Here is a 14,801-nt window from a genome sequence, read left to right on the forward strand (position 1 = left end):
CCTACCCCATATTATAAACAGATCTGTACTGCAAGCAGCTGCCATTTGTCATGTACTTTCTTCAAATACACTTTATGCACTGTATACCTCGATAAAGCCTTGCTTTAAGGCGAAACATGTTGGGTTAAGGGATTTTTGTGTTTTTTTTATTCTTTTTTTATATTTTTTCATTCTATGGGCACCTCGTTTATTGGGGCAATGTGGATTCAGCTGCAGGAGAATATAGGAGATTCTTGTGGACTGGTGGAGATAGTGGATTGATAGGAGTATATTTTTTGCCAGGCTGGTAGGGCACTGTGATATATATAATTTTGATGGGCAGCTGAGCCTTTGAGTAACCACAGTAACCCTCAGTATCAATCCATGCCATTGGGGTGTGCTATGTGGCCAGGATACTGACCCTACCTTATACACATCTCCACTCAGACTGACCAATGGCAGTTGCTCTCTGGTTGCTATGCTATCTCCTTGTAATGAAGGCAGTTGTATATTAGTGCCCCCATTTTGGATCCATGCACTAATTCCACATTGCTCTATAAGGTTATACACCTGGCATTTTTGATGACTTCCTTCCATTTCCTATATCATGGGTTTTAGGTAGTTATGAAGAAAATCTAAGTTTAAGGTCACGGTGGATTTGGTACGTGGGTTTAGCGCACCCTTGCTGGTGTTTCTCTATTAACAGCATTTCCGGGCAGTTAAATTAAAATTTTCTTAAATTCAGAAAGTGGGTATTAAAAGCCAGTAAAGATAGTTTTCCTTTAACCCCTTCACGACTTTGCTTATGTCACACCTTTGTGACGAGAGCAAAGCACGCCATTTTGCAGTGTGTATATTCAACTGCTAATACTTTTATAGCCGTTTTGTGTATTGACACACATATAATGCTATCTTCTAAGAACAGTCATAAATTATTTTGGTAGCATACATTTAAAAACAATAAAATGTTAAGTTTTTCAAACAAAATTTGAATATAAAACAGTTTTTCTTTCAGCCAGTGTTGTTTCCCAGAAACAACTCTGGTATTATATCTCCTGGTTTGTTCTGTTAACATAGATATGTATGATATGCATATTTTATGTCTATTACTTGGTCTGCAAAGAAGCATGCACTATATATACTTTGCATAGGGAATTTTCATTTTCCGGCCTGGAAAATGACCATAGTTCTGGTAAATGCATTCCATCTACAGTAATGGACACGTAAAACATATTCATTTATGAAAAATTTACACTTATGTACCAACTTTTACTCATTTGTTAATGTATATATATTCTAAAATAAAAACTTTTTTCAATAACAGTCGTTTTTAAGTGATTTTATTTTCTGAATGCAATTGCCTAGAACATCATAAAACTATTCCATTATGTGCATGTTATTCATTTTCAGTACATCTGAGAAGGTCCAAACATTATGGATTTAATTTGTTTTTTAAGAATTCGTTCTATGGCTTGAGTTGCCTACTGTATTTCGAGAGACCTTCAAGTGCCAAAACACTAGAAACATCCCAAAATGAATTCCAACTACAAAAGTATTAGCATAGGCAGGCAGAAATAGAGAAAAAGATGTGTTTAGTGCACAGCCTTTTCACATTATGTCTCTGGCCGATCAGAGAGCTCTGTCAGTTAAACTTGTTCTGGTTGGTTCTCAGAACAATTCCGAGAACTCAGACTGTTAATACAGCCTTTTGCAGGAACTCCTCACTGATTAAGGCATATATCTATCCCCCTTCAATCCATCATGAATGCTGCTGCCAGACTCGTCCACCTTACTAATCGCTCTGTGTCTGCTACTCGTCTCTGTCAATCCCTCCACTGGCTTCTGCTTACCCAACAAATTCAATTCAAAATACTAACAACTACATACAAAGCCATCCACACCTCTGCCCCCAGCTACATCACTAACCTAGTCTCAAAATACCAACCTAATCGTCCTCTTCGTTCCTCTCTAGACCTCCTGCTCTCTAGCTCCCTTGTCACCTCCTCCCATGCTCGCCTCCAGGACTTTTCCAGAGCCTCTCCAATGCTATGGAACTCCTTATCCCAATCTGTCTGATTTCCTACTCTATTAGCTTTTAGACAATCCCTGAAAACCCTTCTTTTCAGAGAAGCCTACCCTACCCACACCTAACAACTTTACTTTCTATTTTTCCATCTGATCACCCCCCCCTCCCCACAGCTATTACCTTTTGTTCCACTTGACCCTCCCTTCTAGATTGTAAGCTCTGATGAGCAGGGCCCTCTGATCCCTCCTGTATTAAATTGTATTGTAACTGTACTGTCTGCCTCGATGTTGTAAAGTGCTGGGCAAACTGTTGGCGCTATATAAACCCTGTATAATAATAATAATAATCTGCTGCCTATGATCATAAAAGGAGAGGAGAGAAAGCAGCAGGAATTTTAAATCCCCTGGACTGGTGGAGTGGCTTGTGGAAGCCTGGTCAGCTCAGGTTCACAGGAGGTAAGTACAGCAGGGACCGGGGGGTGAGGTGGGAAGGGCTCACAGATTTACAGATTTTCTGTAAAGGTGAACTAACACTTTAAAGTGGTATTGAACCCAAAACTAGAAATGTGATTTATTGCTGCTTACCAACGCTTAGATATGGTGGGTGCATTGGTTTTCTTTTTTTAGGCTTTTTTCCCCTTTTTCCTTTTTTTACCTAGTGATCTAGCCAGTAACACACTTCCTGCCTTAACGTGCCTACACTTTGGATATGGAGAAACAGAGACACCTTTGGACAGCAGCATTGTTAATCCTGGAGGGAGGGGAGCGTTAGTATATCTAAATCTTCTAGTTCATCTAACAAATTGGAGCCAAATTCCAGCTAAGGGCTCTTTCACACGGGGGATCCGTATGTCCGTTTTTCATCCTTCCGTTTTCGGATGAAAAACGGACATACATGTATCCCTATGGAGCGTCGGATGTAAGCGGTGACATGTCCGCTGACATCCGACCCGCTCCGAAAAGTGTAACAGAGGAAAACCCTACTTTTCCATCCGTTTTCGGATCGGATCGGGTGACGACGGACTCTACGGTCCGTCGTCATCCAATCCCCCATAGGGGAGAGCGGCGCTCTGACAAGTCCGTCGCTGCACAGTGTTCAGCGACGGACCTGTCATTTTCCTGCTCAGCGGGGATCGGCGGAGCGATCCCCGCTGAGCAAGCAGGAGTTCACGGGGCGGATCATCACTGATCCGCCCCGTGTGAAAGAGCCCTAACACTTTTTAAATCAGTTACAGCAACAGTGTTTTTTGGGTTTTTTTGTTTTTGTCTTTTAGGATAAAGGTTTTATATAAATAAATAAAAGTGGATCATTGTAAGCACTCCTGTCAGTGATATATGATTTGTGTCAACCCTCTAACTGCTATATATGCAGGACAGCTTGTTCTGTTGAAAAACAAAAGATTTACTGGCTGGACCACCAAGTGCAATTAAAGGAAAGAAAGCCTAAAAAAGAAAACAAATGCAGCCATCACATGAAAGAATTGTTTAGCTGCAATATAATGTATGTGCATTTTTTCAGGTTTAACTATAAAGCCGTAGTAAAGTCCTCTTTGTGATTTTTAGCTGCATATAAGCCTATAATAAAGCTTACCTGTAGGTAAAGTTAATATTGCCTAAGCGCGCACCGTTTAAGAGATATTTGCTCTTTTGGCAGCTGGTTATGTCACGGGGTACACGCGCTCTGAGGGAACAGCATACCCATGCTGTTCCTTCAGAGCGCTGTGCCATGGCCGTGACTCTCACGCGCACAAGTGACCTCATTGCAGCTCGGCCATTCAAGCTGCCAGAGCCCGCGAACCTGGAAGGAAGACCAGGTGAAGATGGAAGCCCTGTCAGCGGTGACAGTCCACCATTGGAGGGCTTTGTTCTAAGGTAAGCATTTCATAATGTGCTAGTATGCAATGCATACTAGCACATTATGCCATTGCCTTGCAGGGGATTTGTTTTTTTAAATGCCAAGGTTTACTACCGCTTTAAGTGGAATCTGTGCCCAAAAATGTCAGACAAAGGACAAAGGACTAGTCATCAGTTCTACCTATAGTCTCCCTGGAGCTTGTCGAGCTTGTTGAGGTAGCTATCCTGGTAGAGGCAGGGGTTTGCTTTCTTGTGTAATAGTCTAAAAAAATAAGAACACTGGCCATCACAGTAGTGACATCACCAAATCCCACTCTAAATCTGTCAAAGGGGTGCCTGCTAAATCACATGCATATATACAGCTATGATGCTGTATGCATAGTCACATTCCAGGAAGTGCATTGTTATCTTTAACCACTTAAGGACCAATCCTATTTTTTTTTTACACTTGGTGTTTACAAGTTAAAGTCATTTTTTTTGCTAGAAAATTACTTAGAACCCCCAAACATTATATATTTTTTTTTCAGACACCCTAGAGAATAAAATGGCAGTCGTTGCAATACTTTATGTCACACCATATTTGCGCAGCCGTCTTACAAATGCAATTTTTTATGGAAAAAATACACTTTTTTAAATTAAAAAATAAGAAAACAGTAAAGTTAGCTCATTTTTTTTTTTTTTATATCGTGAAAGATAATGTTACGGCGAGTAAATTGATACCCAACATGTCATGCTTCAAAATTGCGCCCGCTTGTGGAATGCCGACAAATTTTGACACTTAAAAATGTCCATAGGCGACATTTAAAAATTTCTACAGGTTGCTAGTTTTGAGTTACAGAGAAGATAATTTGCTAGAATCATTGCGACACCTCATATGTGTGGTTTGAACACAGTTTACATATGCGGGCATGACTTACGTATGCGTTTGTTTCTGCACGTGAGCACGGAGGGATGGGGTGCTTTACAATATCCCTTTAAAAAACATTTTTTTTGGTCACTTTTATACCTATTACAAGGAATGTAAACATCCCTTGTAATAGAAAAAAGCATGACAGCACGGAGGGATGGGGTGCTTTACACTATTCCTTTAAAAAAAAATTTTGGATCACTTTTATTCCTTTTGCAAGGAATGTAAGCATCCCTTGTAATAGAAAAAAGCATGACAGGACCTCTTAAATAAGAGATCTCGGGTCAAAAAGATCTCAAATCTCACATTTACACTTAAATGCAATAACAAAAAGTCTTTTTTTTATTTTCAGTAAAAAAAAATTGTCCCTTTAAGGGCGTTGGGCGGAAGTGACTATTGACGTCACTTCCGTCATCCAATGGCATTGAGTCAAGTGGGGGCCATCATTCCCTCACTCGACTTCCTGCCTCTCAAAGGAATACATCGGATGGTCTCCGTCGCTACCGACGGATCCAGTAAGCGGCGGAGAGGACCGGCAGAGAGAGAGCATCACCGCTCCAGGTGGGTCAGATCAAGGTAAAAGGCATCTCCTTTAGTCTAGAAGCACAGGTGCTGGCAATGCTATTGCAGTTAGACATCAAAGAAATTCCTGGACAGCCGCACTCCAAAGATATTTGCCTTTATTCAATAAGGTGTCATCCAAAATACAGGTCACAGCAAAGTGGAACAAAACTTACGCGTTTCGCAATACAAGGAGTGCTTAGTCATAGCTATGACTAAGCACTCCTTGTAGGGAGAGGACCGGGAATCGGTGGGAGGGGGGTGGGCACCTCTCCCGCCACCAATAAAAGTGATCTTGAAGAAAATCTGCCGCGGAGACCAGTTTTATCCTAAAGCGAACCGCCAGCCGTTGAGGAAAATACCAGGGTTATGGCAGATATCTGCTGCCATAACAACGGTATTTAACGTCAAAGTAGCGATGTAAATCCACGATGGGCGGTCCAGAAGTGGTTTTAAGAGGGATTTCAGACAAAATACAAAATTCTTTATTTTGTCATTTTATTCCTCCCCAAAACACGTCTAGCCTGTTTTATTCATATTACCACTCCACCTCATTAAAAAGTTATAAAAAGGCATAAGACAGAGATCCTGCTGTAAGGTCTAATTATGTGAATCAACACTAACTCCTCTACTCATGATTGCTTAGAAATAAACAGCTAATTTGTTATAGCTGCTATTAGAGCTGATCCACAGGTAAACTGCTAAATACTCATACAGTATGTGAAAAATCTTGGCTGCCAAAGGATTTGTAATTCTGTTCTGCCGCTTTTATTATTCATACACCTCTGCCATACAGCAAAGACAGGTCGGTAATACCACTTCCTCTATTAGGGCTCAGGCATAAAGTAGTTTGTCCACCCTGCTCACAGTCTGCTAACTGAATAATGGAGGAGCACCACACTCTCTCCATCCGTCTGCATGTTCCCTGTCAACACAATAGCATATGCTGCTGTTTAAGGAATGACAGAGGCTGGCTTCAAGACAAATCCAGGTACTTAAATTAATATTTATATACTGTATACATACACACACAAAATATATATACAGTGCTCAAAAGTTTACATACCCCGGCAGAAATTCGAGATACAATGGAAAACCCACAGGTAACCTCAGGAGAAATACAGGCTGCTCTAGAAAATTATGGCATGGTTGCTTCAAGGAACACAATATGAGGATAGTTGAACAAAAAAGAGCTGCATGGTCAAGTTGCCAGAAAGAAGCCTTTAGTGTGCCAATGCCACAAAAAAAGCGTGGTTACAATATGCCTGACAACACCTTGACACATCTCATAGCTTCTGGCATACTGTCGTCTGGATTGACGACCAAAATAGGGCTGTATGGTCAAAACCTTAAGTGGTATGTTTGGAGAGTGGTCAACAGGGCCTGTAGCAACAAAATACCATCCCCACTGTGAAGATGGTGGTAGCTTACTGATGTTTTGGGGGGGGGGTGAGCTCTAAAGGAAATCTTGTGAAAAATGATGGCAAGATGAATGCAGCATGTTATCAGAAAATACTGGCAGACAATTTGCATTTTTCTGCATGAAAGCTGCACATGGGGCACTCTTAAACCTTTCGACAATGACCCTAAGCAGGGCCAAGTTGACCCTCCAGTGGTTAAAGCAGAAAAAGGTCAAGGTTTTGGAGTGGCCATCACAGTCTCTTTACCTTAATATCATTGAGTCACTCTGGGGAGATCGCAAGCATGCGGTTCATGCAAGACGACCAAGAGTTTTGCCAAAACGAATGGGCTGCTATACTACCTGCAAGAATTCGAGGCCTCATAGACAACTATTAAAAAAGACTGCACGCTCTCATTGATGCTAAAGGAGGCAATACACAGTATTAAGAACTAAGGGTATGCAGACTTTTGAACAGGGGTCACTTCATTTGTTTACTTGTTGCCATGTTTTGTTTTATGATTGTACCATTCTGTTATGACCTACAGTTGAATATGAATCCCATACGAAATAAAAGATGTTTTGCCCTCTCACTCATTTTTTCTTTAAAAAAAAAATGGTACATACTGTGTATATTTACAATTTTAAAGTGGACCTTCAGTTAGTTTTTCAACTTCCCATCTATTAAATCTTCTGCCCTTGTTGTTTTAACTTTTACTATCCAAAATTTTTTTTCTGCCAGTAAACACCTTATACAGCCCACTTCCTGTTTCTTGTCTGGTAAATAGCCTAGGCTTATGACATCATGCACAGCTCTCTCTCTAACTCTTGTGAGAGTTTGCCAGGAAGGGAGGGGGGGTGAGTCGTAAGAGGGCCAATGAAAGCTGCAGAGCTGGAGGTGTGGCTCTGTGTGTCTGTGTAAATCCAGGAAGTAAACAGGCAGCAGCTTCAGCTGCCCACAGTTAAAATGGTTGCAGCCAGACTTAGTGGAGGAAGATTTCTGCAGCATATTTGGCTAGTACAGAATCACAGTATATATAAAATAATATGCAAAGTGGTTGGAGGGAAGCTTCAGAATGGCAAAGATGTTTTTATTACAAATTATGTGAGCGGACTGCAAGTTCCTCTTTAAGAACAGTCATTTCTACTGCCCGCCAAACAATATGGGTAGTCGGACTGGCCTGAAATGCCCATACCGATCACATTTAGCCACTGTCATGGAGGGCCAAATCTAAATCAGATTAGTTCAATTGCAACAAAGACTTCTCACGCAACCCAAACTGAAAGTGTATGGCAGCTTTAGCCTTCGGTGACGTATGCATATTCATAGTAAATGTCAATGACAATGTAAAATGTTTAACTGCATATAATGAACCATAGTTTTTCACTAGTTCACACTTACTGCAATCTCTCTACACGCTGACATGGATATTCCTGTACCTTCAATTTGCTTCAGTGCATATTCTTTGTCATCTTTTCTGCAAAAGCCAGAAATAAAATATTTATTAGCAATTCTTTAAAGAGACCAGTATATGTAACAAGTGCTTTAAGTGACACCAAACAATATCCTTATTCTCCAAACATCATCCATACACAGTTACTAATTAATGACCCTGTAATCTATTTTTCATGAAACTCTTTCTTACTATGTTTTAACATCCTCCATGAGCTCCTCAGCCTCGCCATTTACCCCTCTCTTTTCCATTTGTTTTGAATGAGCAGCGTGCGTTGGTTAAAGTGGAAGTAAACATCCAACATTACATTTTACCTATAGGTAACCCTATAAACTAAGGCTTACCTACCTATAGGTAGTGTAAATATCTTCTAAATGTGCACCGTTTAGGATATATTTAGTGTACATGCAGCCAATGACATCACTGGCGCATGCGCTCTGAAGGAGCGTTCCTTCTGAGCCCTTTGCTGTGAACGGCAGCTCCGAACAGGCACAGAGCCGGAATCTGTGAACTCGGAAGCAAGACGGGTGAAGATGAAAGCGGCCTCCAGCAATGAAAGCATTGTTTCACATAATGTGCTAGTATGCAATGCATACTAGCACATTATGCCTTTACCTTGCAGGTAAGCAACAAAAAAAATAAAAGTCCAGCGGTTTACAACCGCTTTAAAGACATGTGCCCAGCTCTATGCACACTAAAAATCCCATAGTTCATCTTGAGAGCAAATAGGAGAGGGTGATTAACTTCCTACATACAGTGAACCTATGAAAAACTAACATAGCTGTCCTCTAACAAGTCAGATCATGGCATGAAAAAAGAAAAAAGGATTTGGAGATTTGGAGGAGGCAGAGCGCAAAAGAACAAAGCATATGTTGCCCCCAAACCATGGATCTTTGAAGTAGCGCCCAAACATTTATTATCACAGCAGTAAAGGTGCAAGGTTTCGAGCCATGCAGGACTCCTTCGTCACATGTCGAAAATAAAAAAAAACCCTTGTTTTTTTTTTAAACAAATCAGTATGATCACAACCAATAAAACTATAAAGTGCTATACAAGGAGATGATTCTCTGATTTAAATAAATGTTCCAATTTTCTCATCCGGTTATCTGGGTAGAATTAAAATCGCTCTAAAGGCTTAAGGTTTTTACCTTAATGCATTCTCTACATTAAAGCGATAGTTAACCGCCAACCCCCCCCCCCCCCAAAAAAAACCCTGCAAGACAATAGCATAATGTGCTAGTATGCATCGCATACTAGCACATTATGACATACTTACCTTAGAATGAAGCTTTAAAATGGTATCAAAGCTTTTTTTTTTTAAATTAAAATAACAACCATGTCTATACTTATCTGCTCTGTGCAATGCTTTTGCACAGAGCATCCCCGATCCTCTCCTTCTGTGGTCTCCCGCCAGCACTCCAGGCCCCTCCTCTTCGGTGAGTGCCCGCACAGAAAGCCGCTTTCCATGGGGGCACCCGTGCGTGCTCCCTCCCGGCTGCCGTGTCTGCTTCTATTGACAAAGAGCAGGCGGCTCGGCCCCACCACCACCCCCACTCTTGTGCCACAGTATTTGATTGACAGCAGTGGGAGCCGATGGCTCCTGCTGCTATCAATCTGCTCAATGAGGAGAGAGACAGTGGTGAGAGCCGCTGCTCATGTGCACATCGCTCGATCGGATCAGGCTCGGGTAAGCTGCAGAAGGTTTTTCACCTTAATGCATACAATGCCCGATATTCGGCCCTTGTGTACGGGGCTTTGCACTTGTGGCAGGAAAATGGTTAAACTGCATGTAAACCCTACATTTTTTCAGTATATTTGGAATCATGCCTCACTGTATACATTTTTGTGAACCTGATGCAAAGTCCTGCCAGTAATACAACGTCCTGTTGCAGGCTGACAACACTAAGGCCCATTTCACATGTTCAGATCAGAGCCCCTGCTAAATCAGAGCAAAACAAAACAGATGTTCTGGACCAATGTAACTAGGTATAAAATTTCCATACCTGGAATTCCTCGACCAATGTAGCCACGTATAAAAATATCTATACCTGCCATGTTTGCTGTTTCAGCCAACCATAAGGAGTCTGACAACACTGCTGTTAACTGACACATTGGATCAGCCTGCAACAGGAGGTGCTGTTACTGGCAGGATGTCCAGGCAAGTAACACTGGAACAAATTTACAAAAAAATGTTTTGCTTAAATAAATACAGTGAGGCATGATGCCAACATCCCCAAAATGGATAATTAGTTTCCATACACTGATCGTAACTGTAAATCTTAAGTGCAAAACCAAGGTAAATTGCACAGAATACATTATTTACAGTACTTCTTTTCTAAAATAAACATTTGCGAAAGTTGCCTAGAGCCAAAAGTGCACTTACTGCAAGTCACCCCTTATACAAGAAGGTGACATTTATGCTCCAAATAACTGATGCCTGAAGATAGCATTAAAGCGTATACAACATTTAGTATCTGAAACTGTTCAGTGGCAAATACATTTACAGGATTGTGGTATAAAGTGTAGCGCTGGGATGTATATATACACAAATAAAAATGCAAAGATACAAAAAATTTGAAAATAACTAAAAACAATAATGAATGTAAATCATACAAACAAAATACCATAAGATCATAACCATAAACAAATCATAATGTCCATGAAAATGCACGTGATAAATCATGAAAGAATTCCAAAAAAAGGAGTAAGTGACTGAGAAGAAAAAAGATAATGAGAAGCGCGATAACAGCACAATACATCCCTGGGTCGCGCTCCTCATTATCTTTTCTTCTGTGATCACATATATACAGTGCCTGTATCCATCCATATTGATGTAAGTGCATTACTTTTTTAATAAAACTACTTGTTAAGGATTTTATGCCATGTTGGCGTTTTTTCCTCCTTAATTTATATTTGCCTGGTTAAACCTTGCATTTTTTGGACGCTGAGTTGCAGTAGCTGTATTCCATCCGTGCTAGATTCGTATGTGCTGTTTCCATGTATGCTGGTCCCTGTGTCTGCTGGTCCCTGTGGAGTTCTATCCTCTTTTGTTCTCTGCGCTTTTAGCTGCTTATTAGTAGCCCATTGGATCTAATAAGAGTACCCAATCATTGTGTCTGGTGGTGGCTGCACATTTGATGTCAAATTCCACTCTCGGTGGTCCTCTCCACAGAAGTAGCAGTTTGAACACTTATTGAACTTTTTCACATCAGTCACTTATTTCTTTTTTTGGAATTCTTTCATGATTTATCACGTGCATTTTCATGGACATTATGATTTATTTATGTTTATAATCTTATGGTGCTTTGTTTGTATGGATTTACATTCATTATTGTTTTTAGTTATTTTCACATTTTTGTATCTTTGTTATTTGTGTATACACCCCAGTGCTACACTTTATACCACATTACTTACACAATCAGTTCTATTGCAGTGTCAGAGCAGCTCAATATTATTATTTTAGTGTTGGCGCAGTATAATTTTTAATTGTTACTGAACATTTATAGGATTGAAAAATAAACACAGTTTATCTAAACATTTTGTATTTATATACTGATTTAGATTCATTTTAATTCAGTTTGATTCGATTAAATTGACAGACTCTAACTTTTTTACTACTACTCTACCAGAAATTGGATAAAAGTATTGTGTTTGGGCCACAACAGTAAAAAAATGAACATGCATGGGTAAGGATAGGAAAGGAAAAAAGTCATGTCTAAAACCAACAATTAAATTATACATTTAATGAGCTATTATTTTTTTACAGTTAAAGCAGCACTTTACCCCAAAGGGGAACTTCTACTTGTTTGTACCCCTTCCCCTTCACTGCCAGTTGCACTTTTTGGAGGGGGGGGGGGGGGGGGAGTGGGTTCCTTGTTTTGGCGGGTACCCACTCCCACTTCCGTCTCAGATCGCCACGCCCCCCTCCTTGGCCACACACTTTTGCTGTTGTCATTTTCCAATACAAAAATACATTTGGACTTAATCTGAAGATCTGAGGTGTGCTGGCAAATATTGACATTTACAATGTAAAAAAAGAAAACCCGGCTGTGCGGAGCTCCGCACTCCTCGCACTCCTTGTCGCATCATTTATTCACAGAGTTCACTACAACTATCGTCAGCCATTGCAGCTCACAGCTTGTAGTTCTCAATGAACTACCAGGGCACTAATGAGCGCTTTTGGTAGTTCAATTAATCTTCCGGTCATTCAGTAACTGCCTACCCGTATGAGGTAAGGGCAGAGAGCTACCCTGACAGTCTGCAGGAACCTGAGATTGCACCTGTTATCTAATGATCACGGGTGCAAAGCTTTACAGGCTCCTAATAAAAAAATAATAAATGCACATTTTTATACCTGCAAAAAGATGCTCATTTATTATATTTTTTTTTTTAAAGTGAACTTCTTTAAACTTTAATATGTAGCTCTTCTAAACTGCTTTAGATTTATTCCACTCTTTTAAACAGTTGTAATGAGCACTTTACAAGCACTCTGCGAGCAATGTCAGGCTTACATATGCTAAGAAAATGCTGCACACAGAAGACTGAAAACATCCTGTGAAAGTTTACCCACCAAAAAGGCAGAGCTTCAAGGATGCCGGTGTGAAAAGTGACTCATCCAGTGAGAGGTGAACATCAAAGCAAGAAACCACCGCACACACCGCCCACCTCTTCTAGAGGCGAGAACAGGGACATTTTTTCTACCTTAATGCAAGGAATGCATTCATTTGCCCCAAAGGGGTAAAGTATGAATGTCATGGATCATAGGATGTATTGTACATAGTCACTGCATAAAAAGTGGAACAGTAAAAGAAAAGAAATAAAAGTATGAACACCAATGAAATAGGCAGAGCAGTCAAGAGGACAAGTGGTTATAAACTCAATCTGTTTTTACCTTAACTTCTTCCCATCCTTAGAACCTACCTGTACATCCTGTTGGGGGCGGTGATTTCTGGAGCTGCAGCCATGATCCAGATATCGTTTTGTTCCGCTGGCAATTCCCTATCAGGTAAAAGCGTCTGATCACTTTTACAGGCGGTGGAAGAGGGTCTTCCCCGCTCCTTCCGCCTCTAGCGGGCTCTCCTGCTCTAGACAGAATGAGAGGAGCTTCTGTTGTTCCTCCCCCTCTGTGATGTCAGAAACTGTAACTGACAAGGATTTTACACTTCCAGTTATTTTACAAGATGTTTCTGGCTTGTAAAGCATCTGATCAAACTGATCTTGGTTTGATCAGATGCTTTGGAGAGTAGAGACCTAGGGTCTATTAGGCCTTCATAAAGAGGACCTGTCATGACCCATGCTATTAAAAGGGATGCTGTTTATCCCTTGCGATAAAGTTAAAACGGACGTCAGTCATTTTTTCAACTTTTCATCTATTAAATCTTCTGACCTTGTTGTTTTAACTGTGGACAGTAAAACAGTTTTTTTTCTGCCAGTAAATACCTTATACAGCCCACTTCCTGTTTCTTGTCTGGTAAAAAGCCTAGGCTTATGACATCATGCACAGCTCTCTCTCTCACTCTCCCGAGAGCTTGCCAGGACGGGAGAGGGGATGAGTCATAAGAGGGCCAATGAAAGCTGCAGGGCTGCAGAGCTGGAGGTGTGCCTCTGTGTGTCTGTGTAAATCCAGGAAGTGAACAGGCAGCAGCTTCAGCTGCCCAGTTAAAATGGCTGCACCCAGACTTAGTGGAGCATATTTGGCAAGCACAGAATTACAGTATATAAAATAATATGCAAAGGTGGTTGGAGGGAAGCTTCAGAATGGCAAAAATGTTTTTATTACAAATTATGTCAGCAGACTGCAGTTCCTCTTTAAATTAAAAAATAAATAAAAAAGGTAAAGTATCACAAAATACATTTAAATAAATAAAAAATAAATTAAGCATCTCTATCCCCCCATGCTTACGCGCAAATGCGAACGTGCACATAAGTCCTGCAAGCAAATGTAAACAGGGATCGCACCACACATGCGAGGTATCGCCGCGGATGTCAGAGTGAGAGCAATAACTCTTTCTTTATCGTACATCAGGGGACACAGAGCCATAGTAGTTACTATGTGAGTTATATAGGCCACCTTTAGGTGATGGACACTGGCAAACCCTAAGACATGAAGTTCACTCCCTATATAACCCCTCCCATTACTGGGAGTACCTCAGTTTTTTCATCAGTGTCTTAGGTGTTGGTCACGAGTAAAGATGTGCTATGCTGAGCTCCACTGGAGTAATCCTTAGCTGGGGCGAGCTATGCACCCGTATCCATTCAAAGTGTCTTTTCAGGCCGAATTGAATGGTACCTGGGCCTCGTGGCGGAAGAAACGAGGTTTAGCCAGTAACGCTTCTCTTTTTTGAGGGCTGGACCGCGGGATCCAGTGCTTTGGTTTTTAAAGCCATAAAGCTTCCTGGCGGGGTGCTATATGGGTCCAAGGGAGTGGAACCCCCGATAAAAAAGGGCCCCGGTCGTTAAAGGTTTTTTAACGGAGCCCACAGTGAGGGGTGAAGATTGGGTCTGTTGGTTTTACCACAGAATCCCTGCAGCGGGATAAGGTAAGTGGAGATTCCTAAGGAATTTTAAATTTAAATTTTCTTATGGATTTTCTCTTTTAAAAGTAAATGTTGTCATGCCTAAA

General features: G+C 40.9%; 1 protein-coding gene across 5 annotated transcripts in view; it reads right to left on the reverse strand.

The window, feature by feature from the left end:
• CDK19 (cyclin dependent kinase 19) overlaps nucleotides 1-14,801 on the reverse strand; it is a 260,760-nt gene that overhangs the window by 195,132 nt on the left and 50,827 nt on the right. For all 5 annotated transcript variants that reach the window (XM_073627084.1, XM_073627083.1, XM_073627082.1 and 2 more), the window contains exon 2: nucleotides 8,128-8,203. In XM_073627084.1, the coding sequence (XP_073483185.1) occupies nucleotides 8,128-8,203 (76 nt within the window). The remainder of the gene's footprint in view (nucleotides 1-8,127; nucleotides 8,204-14,801) is intronic.

Source organism: Aquarana catesbeiana, linkage group LG04 (genome assembly GCF_042186555.1).
Source record: "Aquarana catesbeiana isolate 2022-GZ linkage group LG04, ASM4218655v1, whole genome shotgun sequence".
Taxonomy (NCBI): domain Eukaryota; kingdom Metazoa; phylum Chordata; class Amphibia; order Anura; family Ranidae; genus Aquarana; species Aquarana catesbeiana.